General features: G+C 37.8%; 1 protein-coding gene across 2 annotated transcripts in view; it reads left to right on the top strand.

Moving 5' to 3' along the window:
• Positions 1-1,081: 1,081 nt before the first annotated feature.
• Positions 1,082-20,000, top strand: part of LOC138045885 (DNA topoisomerase 2-alpha-like) — a 40,247-nt gene continuing 21,328 nt past the window's right edge. Inside the window, exons 1-10 of one of the 2 annotated variants that reach the window (XM_068892515.1) lie at positions 1,082-1,329; positions 4,291-4,543; positions 5,003-5,066; positions 9,803-10,046; positions 13,381-13,593; positions 14,621-14,818; positions 15,591-15,830; positions 16,694-16,750; positions 17,090-17,329; positions 18,980-19,216. In XM_068892515.1, the coding sequence (XP_068748616.1) occupies positions 4,297-4,543; positions 5,003-5,066; positions 9,803-10,046; positions 13,381-13,593; positions 14,621-14,818; positions 15,591-15,830; positions 16,694-16,750; positions 17,090-17,329; positions 18,980-19,216 (1,740 nt within the window). In that variant the 5' untranslated portion in view covers positions 1,082-1,329; positions 4,291-4,296. Of the gene's footprint in view, positions 1,330-1,894; positions 2,159-4,290; positions 4,544-5,002; positions 5,067-9,802; positions 10,047-13,380; positions 13,594-14,620; positions 14,819-15,590; positions 15,831-16,693; positions 16,751-17,089; positions 17,330-18,979; positions 19,217-20,000 lie in introns of those variants that run through there. The other variant, XM_068892514.1, reaches the window with a different exon arrangement.

Genomic DNA, 20,000 nt, shown 5'->3' with positions numbered 1-20,000 from the left:
GAAAAATTACCCGTCGTCGAACAATTCACAACGTTCAGTTTACATCAGAACTTCGCCTAGCAAGAATTCTGGAAAGAAAGCTTACCGCCCGAGCAGAGAAATACAGTCACTTTGAACTAAAGAACATCACATTTAAGGAAAATACTAAATTGCCGATGCTGTTTTAAAATTGTTTTATAGTGTTCTTCCTGGTTATACGGAATTCCTCGAATAAGCGCCGCATCGGCGGTGTGGCGCTTATTCGCGGGCGGCGCTTACTAACTTTTTTGTCCCAGATGCGGCGCTTATCCGAGGGCGGCGCTTATTCGAGTAAATACGGTAATCTTCTCAGCTAAACGGCACCACTTTATATCATTTTCTGAAGGCTCGATTTACCTTTATGACGTTAACACTGTTGGGTACATCGTTTCCGACTGTGCTTGGAAATTTCAAGATAATTTTAAATAAATGTCCAAAAAGAGGAATTACTTTCCATAGGGCACTGGGCACTAGTACGAAATGACTTATTTTCAGTTCGTTTTCTTTTACCATTTTGACTGATCAAATAGTACAGGGTCATAACGAGGTATATTTTTTCGTAACTGATCCCATAACCTTACCCAAAATTTTGATCCCTGATCCCAAAAATCATGAGAATTTTGATAAGATACTGCTGATCCCGATCCCTCGCGTTTTGGGCCATGTTGGGGCCCATGCTGGCCCGTGAAAAGCAAACAGAACTAGGGAATCCATGGCCACTAATAGTATAGTATATATTTTATTTTGATTTTATTCGGTCTGATATTAAAACCATACAATTTACGATGAAACAAAACAAAAAAATCACGCAAAGTAAAAAAGCAGTACAATAAAGCCGATCACTAAATTAGCGAACATGCAGACCACGCGCCCGGTAAATCACCTCTTTGTTCTGATGAAAACGACTTAATTAATTAAGCGTACTAAATGAAAACCTTTAACAAACAGCAAGAAAAATGCACTTACTTTGTGAGAGGATTCCAAAGTTACACTTACTATCCCGCATTCCAAGTGTGCTTTTTCCAACCTGTGTTTTCATCACCAGTCCCCTCTCAACTTTTCTGAACGAGTGAAGTAAAGCAGTAAAATAATAAATATCTTGGAAAATATTAATGTGGGGTCAAAACGAATGATTTAAAACACCTTTTTGGTCCATGATGTGGGAATGTCTATTCTGTTTTTCGCCATAATGGGCGTTCTCAGCCTAATAGTGAAGTGGCACAATGGAAGAGATGGAATTCCGGGAAATCTCTTAGTTCGTCCGTGAACATTTCTATTCACGTCGGAATGCCATGAGATTTTTTTCAGAAGGTAAGTCACTCATTGTTCAACACGTGTTTGACATAAGTGAAGAAATTGACATTTTCCAAAAAATAATTTCCAAACACTCTAAATTCAATAGTAAGTTAAATTACAAAAACGGTCTCAGATGTATAAGCCTTTCATTATGCGACGAGCCGAATTTGGTATTTATTTCCATCTCTAAATTATCTTTGGGTCAAAGGGAACATTTCTGGGTAGTGAGAACACATATCGCACTATTGGCCGATTTTATTTCAATATTGGAAGAATTTACGAACTTTTCACGCCTTCAGTGCAACTTTAATTTAAGTTTATACCAACGTACCCTTATACTTATACTGGTTGGAAACTATATTCGCATGCTTTCACTACTCGTGACTAACTGATTCTTGTTGAAAATATCTTGAATTAAACGGTACAGCGAAAATTATTTTTGCTGAAGACTGATGAGGTGATGGGTTTTCGTTGAATGCGGCACATATCTGATATCTTTTCCACCATCTTGAAAATTGGCCCTGGTACCCAACATTTATCACGTGTTGAATGCCTTTCAATTTGATTGGTGGCTTGAAGATCTTTGGTCTTGGCGGTTACATCGAACTCGTTTGCTCGAGGATCGATTCGTTTGATCGTCGTTTTCTTGCGAATTTTCTCTTACATATACATTCTCTTGTTTACGCTGCAATCGCATAGATTTTTGTACATGAAGATTTAAAGGAATCATCTTGGCCTATGAATTTAACCTTGAACGTTAACAGGCGCAAATAATTTCGATTTTCATTTCCCGCCTTTTTGCAATTGTGCAACAGTCATGGACTCTGAAGGAAGCCCTTTGAAGGTGAGGTTATATATAGCTTTCATTTCGTTGTTAAAAGATAATATCAAAGTTTTAAGTCAAAGCAGCAGTGATCGGATACATATTTACCCCGCACTTGAAGTGTACAAGACCTGAATTGAAGTTAGCTCGAACAGAAAGAAATATAAATGAAGCTCAATATTTATCGCCCTTTGATAAGTTTAATTACATCAATGAAAGCTCGATCTAGTTTCCATGCAACCACATGGATTGTGATCAATATGCTTGCATAAAAAATCGGAAACTTCATGAGATGTAATGCAATATGGCTTCCACTCAGCTATGAAAGTCATGAAGAGCTCAAGCTGAATTGCCGTACTGTATATGATCCCTCAGTATTGTACTGTGCATCCTGTACTGGGCATATGGTGGTCAAATTTGCAACATTGTAAATGTGGCATAAGTCGATCATACACACTGAAGCAGTTCTCAAAGCACGTGAGAGAAGTTGTGAATGACCCATAACTCTTTGCGAATAACTGCATGCATTCCGAAAACAAGGTCAAATTTTGTTTTTTCAATCTACAATAATCAAGATAGACAGGTACGATGGTGTTTTACTCTTGAATGAGCATGGTGATGTATGTTTTTTATTGCATAGTTGTGGTGTACAAATTATCCCCTTTAAATCCAAAAGATTAAAAAAAAAATTATCAGAAGGAAAAATGATATCACTAAAAAGGTACACAGAGCCTCTTACGCGGGGTCTAAATTATGATCTTGAAAACCACGCCTGGAGGAAGGTCTTGAGTCAATGTCGTGTTAAGATGAGTGATTTTTCCATAAATACTATAAGACAGTACTGTTCTATATGCTCTAGACTTTCTACCTATCAGGTGCTGTTTCAAGTGTTACTTTAAAAACCCTCTTGTTTAGCTACAGCAAAATGTACCCTGAGCCAATGAAATAACATGCATGTTTTGTATCAGTACAGGCATCAATGAGGTAAGATTGGCCCATTGTATATCTCTTTGTAGTTCTCAAAGCAGTGTTTAATTAATAGGGAACATTCAGGGAAAGTTTCAAAAAAATTGTTTGACATCTCTTTTTTCTGAGGAATTACCTTAATTGCCTTCTGAGGAAGGACTAACACTCAAAGCGTCAGCCTTCAAATTTCTTTACAGTGGTCAATTTACCATATCAGTGCACTTAATAAACCTGTTTCTTTATTTCACTTTCCCACCAACACAGCACCACAGCTTCTTTACGATCTAACCCCTTTATCTTACAAGTAAAAGAATTGCTCTACCTCCAATAACCGTTAACCAATGTTCTTAACCCAGTGACCAAGACAACGGTTATTTTAGACTTAACACTTCAAATAAGTGATTACTCTAATCACTACAATGCATGTGAATTCCTTTATACCTGGAATGCAGTGTCTGACACTTGCAGACTGACTTCAGACTAATCCTAACTCACAGTTATTGAAAGCTAACCATTTTAAAATGGGTGCTTAGACTTAAATACTGCTCATCAGTGCTAATCAAGTGGGTGCTTAGACTTAAAATACTGATTATCAGCAATATTTGACTAGACAGTCTGCAGTTGTCATACATCTCCTGGAATGCAGCAGTGTTTCAAATAAGACAGTGCATAACCCCAATCACTAAGTTGATAGGTTAACCCCAATTCCTAAAACTAAACGTGGGCAGTGTCTCTAACCTTACATCAAACCTAATCATACAAAATACAGTGTAAGTGCTCAGTAATCCAAATCACTTAGCTGAGCGTTTGACCCTAATCACAAAAATTTGTTGGTCTTTGATAGCACCAGAGAGAAAACTTTTACCCAGTTTAAAAAAAAATTACCTAGTTAATTAATTAATTTAAGAATTAACTGAAATGAAAAATTACTTGCAACATACACATTCTAGGCTCGTCCAGGTAAGGATGTGTATGAAAACCTTGGACAATGTTTAACGTGAAGTATAGTTACATTCTGGATAGTGACCTATCATCTACTGGATAGAGTTATAAGCCTTTGAACAATTGGGGCCAGGTCTATTAGAGTACAAGTGTATCATGCCTCTCAAGCTGTCTCAAGGATGTTCTCTATTTCACCCTAAGTCAATTTCTCTAATTTTTTTTCTGCATTTTTGTTGCTTTCTCAGGAAATAATGAATGGACAAAACACTGCTAAAAACAATGATTTTGCTTCCAAGAAGAAGAAGCGCATGTCCGTGGAACGAATTTATCAAAAGAAAACCCAGCTTGAGCACATTTTGTTACGTCCAGACACTTACATTGGTTCTGTTGAGCCAATCAAACAGGGCATGTGGGTGTATGATGAACAGTTATCAGCCATTGTTAGTAAGGAGATAACATATGTGCCTGGTCTGTACAAGATTTTTGATGAGCTTTTAGGTGAGCATCAGGTCTTCTTGATTCAAGTGCCTTTAGTAATGCCAAGTAGTTTGTGGAGTTACATGTACAAGTAAACTATATCAAAGCATTCTATAATCCTGGAGAAAGATCTTTTAGACTTTCCTCAAGTTTTATCTTTTTGGACAGCTTATCGTTAGCACTCGTGAGTATGAAGGTAAATACATGTAGGGATCAGAACATAAATAATTATTGTATGAATTGCTGTTCTCACTCTGGAAGAATCTTCAATGACCAATAATTCACACATTCAATGGCAAAGAGGACTCCTGTTTAGGCTATACACGTAAGAAAAAAAAAACAGCAACAGTCCTACTAAAAGCTGTGTTTTTAGTGGATGATCTTACTTTCTCAAGTTGTGATTCCTCACTTACTATCAGGTTAGGACAATAGTTATTTTATAATAATTATTATGTGATCCTTTCTCTCCCTTAACTCCAGTAAATGCAGCAGACAACAAGCAAAGGGATCCCTCCATGGGCTGCATTAAAATTACCATTGATGCGTAAGTACTCCCTGTGGTACTCCTTATAATAAGTTAAAACCGAGCCAATGCAGCTGTTTTATCTTGGATATTTGGGTGGACTCAGGGAAGTTTTCTTGCGCATTGTCATGTGCTTTGGCCTAGAGTTGCTTTTTTTGCTTGCTTGCTTCCCCCTCTCCCTTTTTTAGGGTTTGTACAGTACAGCCCAAAAATAATGCATGCGCAAGAAAATTCTGTATGCGTCCGCAAGCCAGGCAACTTCTGGCGGCTAATTGCGGGTCACTTGTGCTTGAGTTCTGAAACTGCAAGAACTTCTTTGCGGGTGCATGTTTAAAGTGCAAGAACGTCTTTGCAGCAGGATTTTTGGACTGCAAGAACTTATTTGTGGTAACACTTTGCGGAATTAGGGGAAACGCAAAGTATGAAGTGAGAGATACAGGCGAGTTGCAGCTAAAATAATTATATAATTGTTTAGAATAACTTTGTTATTGGCTCTAGAAAGCCAATATACAGGGCAGCTCAAAGATAGTGAAATTCGCATACGCTTGTATATGTATATACAATACAATACATAGAAGATATTACATGGCCGCGCAGATATATACATACAAATTTTATCTTTGAGTGCTGAAAGTACTAGTGGTGGGAATTGGTTGAGATTTCACATTCGATCATCAGAAATAATCAGATTGCCCCAACCGATCGATCATCGATTATAATCAGAAAAATCTACCAATAAGCATTCCACATATTTTTCATCTAGATAGAAGTCAAAGTGGGCCCTTCCTTCACTTGATGAAAACCAAAATATTCCCACACTTTTGACCCGGCGTTTCCAGGATAGCGAAAGATCTCCATCTCGTCCATTTTAGCCGTCATGTTGGACTTGTGAGCAACATGTAAGCGAGGCATGTCTGAGAGAGAACACAAACATTTTCAAGCCAAAACCAACAATTGTTCATCTTGGATCAGAGGTGACATTATCTTCCTCTGGTGATTTGTATATACATTTGAGATCTATTTCAAAACTTATTTTGGACGGGAGTGATACTACAAATGCGAAACAGTGAGCTTGTAATTTATGTTTGGGTCAGTTGCTTGCGAAATACAAAGCGGCTTAGCATGCCACATCTTTCAAATAAGCGTGAGGTATTTGAAGTGACAACAACACTGCGAACAGGGTACCGCCAGGTAAACACAGTCAATCTTAGATTATATCTGCTGTTGTGACTTAGAAGTTAGGAGTCCATGAAAAAAGACAACTCACACAAGATATTAAACGAACATTTTTATTGATTTTAATACTTTTATTTGTCCCCAATAAATTTTTAATTTTTTGGCGACAATTGATTATGAAAAAAGTAAAATCAATTGTCGCGTCGCTTGAACTTTTCGATCAACTTTCGATTATAATCGATCATCGGTCCACCACTAGAAAGTACAGGGGTTGTCGATTCCCGGACTAGGCGTCATATGTGGGTTGAGTTTGTTGGTTCTCTACTCTGCAGCGAGAGGTTTTCTCCGGGTACTCCCGGTTTCCCCTCTCCTCAAAAACCAACATTTGACTTGATTTACTTTCATTGCTAATTTCAGTTTACAGTGTCCCCAATTAGTGCTCCAGCGCTAGAACGACTAGACACTTAAATAAAGTTCCTTTCCTTTCCTTTCCTTTCCTTTCCTTTCCTTTCCTTTCCTTTCCTTTCCTTTCCTGTCTCACAATTGAGTGAAGCGAACGAGTGAGATACTTTCAGCACGAGAAGATAAAATTTGTATCCCCAAGGGGCCATGTAATGTTCTGTTTATTATATAGATATTGATAAAATGTCCTGATTTAAAACAACTTGTTTTATTCATTTTTGAAATGATGAAAAAGTGGTAACCAACCACTAAGACATGCATGTTGTGTAACATGAAACAAGATACGAAAGTTATGAAAAGCAAATCATGATAATGTAAAATTTTGCAAATTAAAAGGTTGATGTAGTAGAGAAGAATTATATTGAAGCTCAAAAGTAACTTACAATGAAGACGAAGCTCGTGTTTTATTGGCTAATTGTGTTTGTTACCATGACGACACCTATATTCTCGCATGTGAAAGATAGAAATGATAATGTTCACTATAATTAACAAATTGTAAAAGCAATTGTCACGGCAACCCCCAGTTTCGAAATTTGCATAATTTGAAAACATCAGTGAAACCTACAGGTAGCACGCAAATTACTAAGATACACAACCAACAGGTTAACTCACTGGTATAGAGCTCGTGAACATATATTACCGGTAGTTGCTGGAACAAAACAGCGGGTATTTAGAAACAACAAACTCTGACTCTATTGCTTCTTCACCAGTGACACACTTCAATGACATTCAAACTCGCTTGCTTCACAGATTCAGCGTGGCGTCAGGGCAAATACTGAATTTAAAAGCTATACATGTATCTTCAGTTGTACTGTGCATACATGTAATTTGCTGATTCAAACGGTAAAATGCTCGCCATTAAAACACACCAATTTCATTAAAAGCTTGTAAGCTGCGCCGATTCGATTGATTTGATTTTCCTGGAAGGAACAGTTTTGTTTTTTTAACGATTTTCTTGTGGTGTCACGGAAAACACTGAAAAAAAACCTTTGGTTCAGCTACTGTACATTGTTCGCTGATTCAAACGATAAAATGCTCTCCGTTAGATTTTTTCATTCAAAGGGATGTGCCGATTATATTTATTTGTTTGTTCTGGAAGGAAACTTTTTTTTTTCTTATAAAATTGCCACAAGAGGCAATACACTTTTAAAACTTATTGCACTCAAACAGTTCAAACAACTTCCTGATTGTACTTGCTTTCACTCTCAGATTACAAAGACCCTAGAAGTATGAGTTTTTGAAAGGTAATATGTCTCTTAGCTGTCTCTTTGCAATCTAAGAGACTTTATCCGCCCGCTGGATCCTTCTGTTCGCAAAAATCGTCCCCAAGTTCCAAGTACAGTGTATACGGTATGCTGGTGAAAGCAGCTGGATAAATCAGGGCTCAAAATTAACAAAAAAAATCCACTCGCAATTTTGCAACAAGATACGAAAATTTAGTCGCAATTTTGCAAATTTTAGTCGCAAAATCATTGCTCTGCATTGTGTTGTCAGTGGTTTAGCAAAAGAAAATATGAGCCTGCAATACTTGTGTGTAAAGAAGCAGCTGAAAATGGTGATTGATCGAAGGAATGGAGTTGTGCACGTAACAATCCAGCTAAATTATTACGCTATCTTCAGATTTTAGCAAAAGTAGCAGCAAACTGGCAACTGCTAACCCTTTTGTTTCAAGGGAGCATTTGTGACCTCTCATGCGAAAATGTTCAAGGCTGTTGCCTAAGAGGAGCCCGGTAGCCTAGGGCTCCCAAAGAATAGCTCTGGGCTCCTTAATTTTTCACAGCAACGCCTTTCACTTCATATGTTGGGCTCCTAAGTTCTCAGCGTTTAGCTCTGAGGGCCCCTTTAAAATTTTCTTAGGCAGCAGTTTACGGTCAAGAAATTACTGCTTGGTTGTGGAAAATCATAACTGTCACATGGTTTTCGGTTTTTGTGTGTTTTGTGGAGGTTTAGTGCATCGTTAATCAACGTTATAAACAATGTGCATTCTTTGTGTTTGTCATTAGACATTATTTGTAAGCGTCTGATATGCAGGCTGATCAACTATGCTATCGGTTATCTAAGGAGATATATGAATGCTGATTCCAAACACCGAACGAGTCAACAAAGTGAGCTGCGGTTAAATATCGTAACTTCTTGCGGCTATTTGCAGTTTGCGGTTAGACTCATGAATTCTTGTGGCTTCTTGAGGGTAGGATTTTGAACTTCTTTCATTTGGAACTTATTGCAGATGAACCGCAATTTAACATTATTTTTGGGCTGTAAGTGCTATATACATTCCATGCGCAGGTGTTTCTCAGTGATTTGTACCTGGTAGGTGAGCTGTGGCTCGGTTGCCATGATGACCTCCTTGCTTCTTAAGGTAGTGCTGTCCCCTCTCTTGCTACCTTTACGGAACCTACCATCCAATAAACTAGCATAGTGGTTTAAATTAATGAAAACTATATTACTATGGGTGTATCCCTATTCTCTCTATTTTTTTGAGGAAATCTTCCTTTTTTCACTTTTTTAGGGTCAATTTGCTGGTGGAAAATGCAGTATTTAATAGTAGTGAAAAAATAATTTATTCTGATGCCAGTATACAATGTACTTTAAGCATTCAACTGTGTCGGTTCTTGCCTGGTTCCTTTCAACGGCTGACATTTTTATCAACCAAGGTGTCTGTTTCAAACCAGGTCCTTTCAGAACAGTTCACCTCAGAGTTCCCTTATAGATCTACATGTATTTTTCATTTTTGTGAAACACTTCTTGTGGCCATTTGCTCAAATCATAGTTAATTGAGGGAAATGGTTTGGAAGATCGGCAAACATCAAAGGAGCAAACAAAGATGCCAAGATTGAGGTTGGAAAGTCCATGACGGTGCACAATCTTTTGTTTTGCACTTGTACACTATTATGTTACGTAACCAACACGTTTCTGTTGGTTAGTTCCTCAGTACGGAGTAAACAACTATTGTGTTTTGTGCACGGTGAAGGCCAAAAAAGAGAACAAAAACATACAACAAGAAATTTGTCAGGTTCCATAACCATTCCCCTCCATTTACTATGCTCAAATGCTAAACAGTTTTCTTTTTTTTTTCTGATAACTTTGTTTTCTTTCCCTTTTTGTATACTTAATTTCAGTGAAAATAACACTGTTAGTGTTTGGAATGATGGCCGAGGAATTCCAGTTGAAATGCACAGAGAACAGAAGGTGTATGTGCCCACATTGATATTTGGGCATTTGCTAACTTCATCCAACTATAATGATGATGAGAAGAAAGTGACAGGGGGAAGAAATGGCTATGGTGCTAAACTTTGCAATATTTTCAGTACAAAGTTCATTGTTGAAACATGCGCATCTGAATCTGGGAAGAGATTTAAACAGGTATTCTGCTGATGTGTAACAGTTGAACTGAAACTACTTGTTGCAGTAACCTCAGCTACAGTTGTACATTATGTGTATATTGTTTTATATCATTAGTTGAGGAAAAAAGACACTTGACAGGGATGCTTCCAACTGTGTAATTTATAGTGGGAACTTCTACCAGCAAGTGTCTGGAAAGCTAGTTTACTCACTTAGCACAAGTTCTATAATGGACTGCTTCCACCTGCATCTTACAAAGGACAATAATAGAGTCCTAAAGTGTGACGTCTTAAGAAAATTTTTTGATTTTTTGGGCAACTATGAAAGAACATTAGCATTTCAGGGCAAAATTCTTTGAGATATTAGCCCAGTTATGCTCTGATGACTCCATACAAACCCTTCTAAGTTTGACTCAGTTCATAACATTAGGAACTGAGTCAGATTTAGAAGGATTTGTGAAGTCATGAGAGCAAAACTACTACTAGACTAGTATCTCTGAGACAATTTGCCCTTCAATGCTAGTCTTTAAGATGTTGCTCTTTCAAAATATTCCAACAAACCCCATAATTTCAAAAATTTAATTTTAATGACATCACCACTTTAGAACTCTATAACAACAGGATCATTAACAATAATTAGCAACTATTCACCGAAGTGGAGGTGGCTAGTGGTGGCTATTTACCAAGCCACAAAGCGGTGAAGTAAATATCCACCACTAGCCACCAACACTGAGTTGAATAGTTGTTTTAGTATATACCAAAACAGTGAGATAATATAGCACAAAAAGATGATTTTAACTCATTTATTCCTGCAAAGATTACAACATTTTCGGGTGCAAATTCTGCACCAATTGCTCGGAGGTGAATAGCAAAGGATATCCGAAGTTTGATTAGCCAATCAGCGCGGGAGTTCAATGCTGTCCATTGTTTTTATATAAACATTGCTAGCTACTGGAGAAAATTACCATCAACTTTGTTATCTGGACTGGCGGCTCTACTGCAATTTTGGTTATTATGTTTGCCTAACTTTTCACCTTCTAAATGTACATGCACAGTACTGCTCGAAACTATTAGTGCATTTGCACGTGGTAATACCTTGTCTTTGCTGATAGTGTTTACCGCGAAATCACCTAGGTAGGACGAAAACCGCAACCTAGGCAAAGACGAAAGCAACTGAATGCCGTGGCCAATTTAATTGTGATAATGTGCTGCAAGAAAACAATGGTTGGAAAGCATTGTTTAATTTGTTATCACAACTACCGTATTTACCCATGTATAAGTCAACACCCCATTTTTGATTGCAAAAAAGGCAATTTCTTAATTTCTTTGTCCAATGTTCATGGGATACTAATCTTGTATTCTTCAATTTCTGGAACTGTGGATACACAAAAAAATCAGGGCCTCAAGTGCTTAGTAGTTTTGTGGTTCAGCAGTTGTTGTACATGTGGGCATTTTGCAGTCCTTGAGTTTCAAAAAAGTTCTCAGAAAATCGAACACGTAAACCTGAAACTAACCTGTTTCCTTGTTCAGGGATAAAGAGCTTTAGAGGATAAGCACAACATCACAGAAGCAGGAGTCAATCTTTGAAAATGACTTCAAGAACGATGCAAAATGTGCAAGGTTTAATTGGTCCTTGATTTATGATATCTCACATGACAAACAAAACAAAAAACTCATAAACCAAACACTACAAAGTTTGCAAAAGCATTTAAACCAGCCAGGTTTGTATAAAGAATAAAAAATAATCATTACCAACCAGCATTTTCACGCAATGCGAGTGATGATGTGCCAGGTTAATAAGCATTTGAATGATCATGTTTTATTTGAAGAAAGAGAAATGCCTTTTTGAGCTTTTTCCCTTTGTAAACGAAAAATCCCGGTGTCTCTCTCATATTTGTGTTAGTGAGTATCTTCAACATTTACAGTTGGACAAATCCTTTTTCATTTCAACTGGAATTGCGTACATTCATTTTGACCTCTTTTGTCCACTGCATTCTGCCCAAGACAACATTATTATATTAATTTTGAATAAATTATTTAGCTGGAACTTGGCTCTAAGTCTTTGACCCGGGTAAGACAAGGGCAATTTTTGGAGCTTATTTTGAGGCTATAAAAGGTCGACTTATACAGGGTAAATACGGTAGCTCCCCAAGGTAAAGAATGAATATGCAAACTGTTTTTGACAGCACTGACGCAACACAACGCACTGTCACGAAAGCCTGTTTTGTTCGCCTCACTTCGCCATGACAGAGAACAGAACCCTTTATCATGCGTAATTCTTACATCTTTGTATTAATTTTAATGATTTGTAAGTTTTTCACTTTCATGATGAATACTTCTCCCAAAGGCATAAAAACAACATTTCTTTGAAAAAAAGAACTGTGATGATTATGCGATTAGTAGTCGCCACCAGTGCAGTCCGACATGAGATATATTTAGAATCAAAAGCGCTTAAAAGTTTGCATCCTTTCCAAATAGATCGTTTTCACGTGACGTCACAGCGGCCATGTTGGTGTACAAGAACAATAGACGTTCTCTCCTTTGGGAACCAAACTTTATTTTTATGCATATCCCATGCATTCTTTTTATATTGTTTTGTACACCAATATAGCCGCCAAGTCACGTGAGTGAAAACCATCTATAGAAACGTTTACGGGATAGTTGTTGAAAAACTCCAACCTTGAGCTAAAACTTTATCAATGACGCAAATATTACACCAGCGAAGAACCAAAACTATAATATTTCCGAAGTTTGTTAAGCAACTCCTTGTCCCGCAGTAGTTACGATCATTTCTGATTTAAAATAATTTATTAACTGGCATTCAGGTTATTCAGCAGTTGAGCTTGAAATCCAGAGATATTCATTCCTCTGAATTCGTAAGATTGACGTAAAATTAATGCTTCAATAACCATAGGATAGATTTAGCCCAGGGTGAGTTCAATCCTCTGTCAATTTGGCGAGTTAAAGTTCAATGCTTCGCAAGTGAGCGAGAGCGATAGTTCATGAAATACGTTGTTTGATGCGAACTGCTTAACAAGTTTGTTACAGGTGGAGAGCCATGCAGGCTGAACTGCTGACAATTATTTGCACAGTTAATTGTTTCCTTCCACCTTTCATTCGATAAGAGCGAAATGCCTTTTGCATTTCTTTCAATGCTGGCTTCTTCGAGTGGGGTCGCCATTAAGACAAGAGATTTCCATACGTAGTATTTCTTGGTAGAATTTCTGCTGATCTTTATATGATCAGTATTGAACAGATTTGGAACAATTTTTAGAAATCTTGACGTTTGCTAGAAAAAGAGAAACGAGAAATGCTTTAATTAAAGGTTCACTGGGTTTTTTTCTTTTTCACTTCAGACCTGGACAAACAATATGAGCAAAGCTGGAGAGCCAATTGTGAAGGATTTCAGTGGAAAGGACTTTACTTGCATAACATTCAAGCCAGACTTGGCCAAATTCAAAATGGAGAGTTTGGATGCTGATACTTTCTCCCTGCTGGCAAGGAGAGCCTATGATGTTGCAGGTTCAGTGAGAGGGATTGCTGTTTATCTCAATGGAAAGAAATTGCCGGTGTGTTTTAACTTGGATCTTACTGTTGTATTAATTTTACTTGTACATGTAAACCTCCATTGGGTGTGTGTAAATCCCATTCTAAACTATCTGAGTCGTGACATCTTCTGTCAACAGCAACTGCGAAGTGTCTGCATTTTCTTTGTATAGAAGATTGTAAGGATATTAATTTTACCAGGCCAAAAGCAAGCTTTTATTCAAAGCAGAGGGCGTAAAGTGCGGGTTGCAGGTTATTGTTTTACCATAACTGAAACAACCCAAACTTTACAAAAATGCTAACCTTATGTTTAAATGCTATTTTTTAGGCCTATAGTTAGCATTAGTAAAGGTGTGGGTTCTTCCAGCTACATGTATGGTGAAACAATGACCTGAAAACCTGAAGTTTACACCCTCCATATTCAAAGAACTGGTAACTGAGCACAGAACTGTAAAATGGTCTATTGCGAGTGGATTTTTTAAAATTTATTTCGATCCCTTGTTAACTCGTTCACTTGTGAACCATCCCCCAATTTGTACAAAGTACAAAGTATGGTAGAGTTGAATTTTGGACTTATGGCGACATATCCTTGAAGCAGTGCTGGAAATAATTTTTCTTTATTCAGAGGACATATATCCTTTCAAATCTTCCTTTTGGTCAGACATTTGACAAATTGGACCGGACATAAGTTATTGACTGACAATACCTTGAAGAAGAGAACTCAAGATGTGCTGGTGACATGTTCGGTCATCGTGTCCGATCATAATGTGAAATTGGCCGGACATTTTCAAAATTTGGTCGGACAATGTCCGATGACCGACTATTATTTCCAGCACTGTTGAAGTGATCAGAGGGGTATTTGAATCAGATGCAACTATATTCAATCCAATGCTCTGAGCTACAAGTATGGAGATGTTAACAGAGATACATGTAGAAAGTGTTGTATTCTAATACAGTGGGCTCCTGTCTATTTATAATTGTGCAACAACGGGATCAAATTTGAAACATGATTATATTCTCATATTAATTTATCATGTTTTGTCAAACCAGATAAGGTCATTCAGGGATTATGTGGGACTTTATCTAAAAGTTAAAGAAGAAGATGAGGAATTAGCTGATGATGACAATTCAAAGAAGGGGAGTTCTGTTGTGCATGAAGTGGTGAATAAACGGTGGGAGGTCTGTGTGACAACAAGTATGAAAGGATTCCAGCAAGCAAGCTTTGTCAACAGTATAGCTACCACAAAGGTAATTAAAGTGTACCATTTTTTCATTGTGGTTTAAGAAAAAAATTCATTATAATTATCTCAGACTTCAAAATTTTGAAAGTGGCTCAGAGGGATAGTCAGAACATTATTGACCATTTCAGGGTGAGATGAAATTCCAAACATCAGATGGCCCTTTGGGCAAGCTGTAGTTTCAAGTACTAGCCCAAGTCTAATCAAGTAAAGCTATGATCCTTGCAGTTATGGACACAATTTTTAGCAATAGACCTTTTTGCAGATACGGCAGCCATCTTGATTTCTATTGTTTTGAAAGACACTATGGGATGCTCAGGGGGCAAATTGATGGGTATTTGCCGCCTTGGCATCCCAAAATATATAATCGAAACAATAGAAATCAAAAGGGCCACCGTATCAGTAAGCAGTCCTGTTTGTGATTGAAACTTATATTGCAGTTGTTCGGATCAAAGAACCTACGAGTTTTACAATGAGGATCAGAGGTGCACAGATAGTCATGAATATCGGTAATTACCGGTATCAGACTATTTCTTGATTTGAAAAATAGTAGCAAGTCAGAAATCTCTCTGCAGTGTACCAAGGGTAGTAAGTTCAGAATTGGCATATATCTTAAAAAAGCATCACTTTCTCCTCTTCGGTTATTTAAAGACCCTGAGTGTTGGTCCAGCTAGAGTTAGTTTATGACCTCCTGCATGCATGGTAGTCCAGTGCTCAACCAATTGAGCCAACCAGTCTGTAAACTGAAGATTTTTTTGCATTATCTATATGAACATGTTTAGGGAGGCACCCATGTCAACTATGTGACAGATCAAATTGTAGAGAAACTGATGGCTGCAGTGAAAAGGAGGAACAAAGGTGGAATTGAAGTGAAGCCATTTCAGATCAAGAATCACTTGTGGCTGTTCATCAACTGTTTGATTGAAAACCCATCATTTGATTCCCAAACCAAAGAGAACATGACACTGAGGGCCAAGGCATTTGGATCAACTTGCGATTTCACTGATAAATTCATCAAACAGGTTTGAAAATTCTTTTGCTAATGGTCAACACACCATAACTAGGCTCGTAGCAGACTTTACCAACACACCATAATGTTTCCCAGTATTTCAGGTTTGGTTGTGTTGAGGCTTCCATTGTTTTAAACTGAATGGTGTTACCTCTGTTGTTTAGTCTTTCATTATCCGTTTGGGTAGCAAGCCAATTGCATTCTACTTTCAAAGACCGGCTACATGATTCTCGAGATTGAAAACAGGTTTTCATTCAAACACCCATCAGAGGAAGACACCTAACCTAAATTAGGGGGAAACACTGCTAGTGTTGATCCCTTGCAAGGCTGCTGCCTAACAGTCGCCCTGGGCGCCTTATTTGTGAGCGTGGGCGACCAAATTTCTGAACGAGTAACTAATCACAAGGTGATTCATCCTCACTATTAATATTATTAATTAATTCTGGGCTCTTGAAAAAATGACTCGGGCTACTACCTTTTAAAGTTGGAAGCCCAAAGGGCTCCGAAAAAATGTACTTAAGCAGCAGCCTTGCCTTGCAGTAGCTGGACCCCTTCAATGACAGAGCGAGTCTTGTACCTTAAACTTTTTAGCTGTCATGTACATTGCAGCTCTGAATTATCCACAAATTTTTGTGTGATCTCCTTGACAGTTGAGGTTGTCATGTTTTTTTGCCAGCGTTTGACCGTACTGTATGTTTGGTTTTTGTGCAATTTTGTCTTTAAATCCAACATGGTTACACAAAAGGAGCTCATTTGCAATCGCCAAAATGCATTTGCAAGTTTTTCACATTCCAAACCACGTTTTGTAAGGGATCTGCATTAAGCTTTGAACTTTGTTTAATACATTGAGGGTGACCGAGATGTTTTACTTTGCAGGTAACACAGTGTGGAGTTGTGGAGCATATAATGAACTGGGTGAAGTTTAAAGCACAGGTAAGAAAATGATAACTTAAAGGATGATTGGTAAAGACAAATTAATTAAACAGAGTTCGATTTACATGTAATTTATACTGTTCAAAGGATATAGTACATGTACACAATCCAGTGCACAAATTCTGAATAAGTATTGTGTTCTGTGATTCAAGAATTGGAATAAAAAAACTGCAACTACTGCTCAGGTAAATCCTTAAAAAGGCAAGTTGAAATCAAAGAATATCTCCACTGAACTCCTTAAAAATTATTTGATAGTCCTCTACACCTTTCCTCTGTATTGCTTCAGCTTACTATTTAGTGGCGTTAACTATGATTTCCAATTTCTTGTGTTAATTTCAGAGTCAGCTTAACAAGAAATGCCAAAAGACAAAATCTAGCAAAATTCGTGGCATTCCTAAACTTGATGATGCTAATGAGGCTGGAGGCCGTCACTCAAGCCAGTGTACTCTCATCCTAACAGAGGGAGACTCAGCCAAGACTTTGGCTGTTAGTGGTTTGAGTGTTGTTGGCAAGGATCATTTTGGGGTGTTTCCACTTCGTGGTAAACTGCTGAATGTTCGTGATGCTTCACACAAACAGGTATGTTTATCACTGAGGGCATCGTAACAAGAGGACAATTACATTACTTTTGGAGGCAATAACTTTATAGTGCATTTGTGGCCGGACGGAGCAGCATCATTTGCGCCCGAGCGGTGTGAGGGTACAAATGATGCTATAAGGGACACAAATAAACTATAGGCCAGACAAAAGTGAGGTGATTATCATTATTATCAATACACAAGGCCAAATCATACCAGTTAATTTAATAAGGAAAAATGTTAACACAAAAACCAAAGAAACTCAACTTCTCTGCATCTTTCCAAACACTGTTTGTGTTCTGCCCTTACATGAAGTGATTGTGTTCTGGTTTCGATTTGTTTTCTTTCAAAAAAAGCTTGGCCTTCGTTTCAAACATTTTGTTGGCAGACACAAGTTCGCTGTCTTGCAAAATGTTTATGTATCGGCTGAGTGGAGCACACCTAAGATGGTGATGACTGGCCGCAATTCCAGTCAGTGCACTTGGAGTTAATGCTTAGCCTTTCTCAGTTTTTACTTCAATCAGCAAAGAGGTTTTGCAGAATTTTACTCAAGTCTGTTGGACTTGTTGTTTTGACATCCACTGCAATTTTTCTTTTCTCACACCATTTCTGTAACTTTTTCACTCCCCACTCAGTTGCTCTGTTGATGTTTTTTGCTTGAGCTTTTTGCTCAATTTCATCCAGTTGCTTGTTGTCGAAGTCCGAGTTTTGACTAGAAAAAGGCTGAAAATTTGGGATTTCTTCCATTTAAAAATAAAATCTCCAAACGTCAGATGTTCACTACAAAACTCATCCACAAAAATTCATGCCAACTCTGGCATTGAAATGGTATCCTCAAGATCTCATTGGCCAAGGGAAGTTGTTTGACATCTTTGCAGCCTATCAGAATCAGTGTGGCCAACAGATTTTCAGCCTTGGCATTTTCCGGTTGGCCTGAAAAAATGGTGCATTTTACAGGAGGCAGTTTGCCATTTGGAAGTGCATGTGTATTGATAATAATGAGTCGTAACTAGAGCACCTTTGGACTATAATAATTCTAGAACAGGAAATGAAAGGAAAAGGATGGAAAGGAACTTTAAGTGTCTAGTCTTCTAGCACTGTACATGTACATGTAGCACTAATAAGGGACACTGTAAACTGAAATCAAGAAATCAGCAACAGCAAGATGCAGAATGATGTTATTTCTTTACACTGATTTTTGTTAGTTATGGCATTTTCTTCATGAAGGAATTCCACATTGTCTGCTTACGTAACATTCAAATGCTTTGGCCCATTGGCTAGCTTCTTGTTGCAGGCATGCTAAATACAGCTGTACTGTATCTCAAGCATTTTTTTCTATTTCATTTTTTCCATTTGGTTCCTTTTCTTTTTCTTAGTTGGTAAGGTAATTCTAAATCAAGTTGTAAGTGTTAAAAATAAGTACAAGGACATGTACAGAGGTCTGTGTGGACTGTTGCCTTTGCAGAAAGTGGAAAACTGTTAGGATTGTGTCCAGAGTTGACAGTTTGTAATTATGTTGACATGTTTCACTGGATAAGTTAGGGGCTCTTATTATGGTCCATGTGGCTACTAAAGGTCATAAAGAACATCTGATGAATCAACTTAACATCTGTGAAATACATGTAGCTGAATTGAAAAAAAAATCTTTCAGATTCTTGATAATGCAGAAATCAACAATCTCATCAAGATTCTTGGTCTTCAATACAACAAGAAGTACTCATCCCACGAGGATCTCAAGAGCTTACGATATGGCCATGTGATGATAATGACCGATCAAGACCAAGATGGGTCTCACATTAAGGGACTGCTCATTAACTTTATTCACAGTAACTGGCCAAACCTGACACGCTTGTCATTTCTTGAGGAGTTCATTACTCCAATCGTAAAGGTGAACCATAATTAGTTTTTAGTCGTCCAACAGTCAAATGCAAAATATTTCTTATTGTACTACTATTCTTTGAGAGCCTCATGAAATACTAACTTGATTATTGACAGACATCACTGAGGTGTTCAATAATGTTTTAGTATAATACCAAACAAGGTGAATAGACCTGTAAGGCAGGGTGTCAACAAGGAATTCCAGCAGGTCAAATCTCCACAGCTCCCTCTAAACCATTATAAATTTTCTGTTAATTTGTTGGTTCATGAAGCTGACCTACTAGGGTTTTTTTGACCTGAGACCCCCATCTTTTCTGAAACAAAGTTTTCCAAACAAGGATAATTAACAATTAGACCCGTAGCCCGCAAGGGCTACGGGTCAATAGCCCATGAGGCGAAGCCGAATGGGCTATTGACCCGTGGCCCTTGAGGGCGCAGGGTCTAATTGTTTTAGTATCACCCAACTAGTCGGACAGAAAAGGCAATAATGAAGTTAACAAATGCAAGAAATATTTATTTGGGAATAAAACGAAAGAAAGCGTCACGCTTTTTGCTACTCGAGGACTATCAATAATAGTCCTCTAGTAGCGTAGCCAATCAAAATGCAGGATTTGCATTAGTCCCCTAGTTGGGTGATACTAATTAACAATTAGACCTGTAGCCTGCAAGGGCCACAGGTCAGTAGCCCATGAGGCGAAGCCAAATGGGCTATTGACCCGTGACCCTTGAGGGCGAAGGGTCTAATTGTTTTAGTATCAGCCAACTAGTCTGAGATAAAAACCAATAATAAAGTT

Source organism: Montipora capricornis, chromosome 4, assembly GCF_036669925.1.
Source record: "Montipora capricornis isolate CH-2021 chromosome 4, ASM3666992v2, whole genome shotgun sequence".
Taxonomy (NCBI): Eukaryota; Metazoa; Cnidaria; class Anthozoa; order Scleractinia; family Acroporidae; genus Montipora; species Montipora capricornis.
This window is presented reverse-complemented; position numbering and strand designations above follow the sequence as displayed.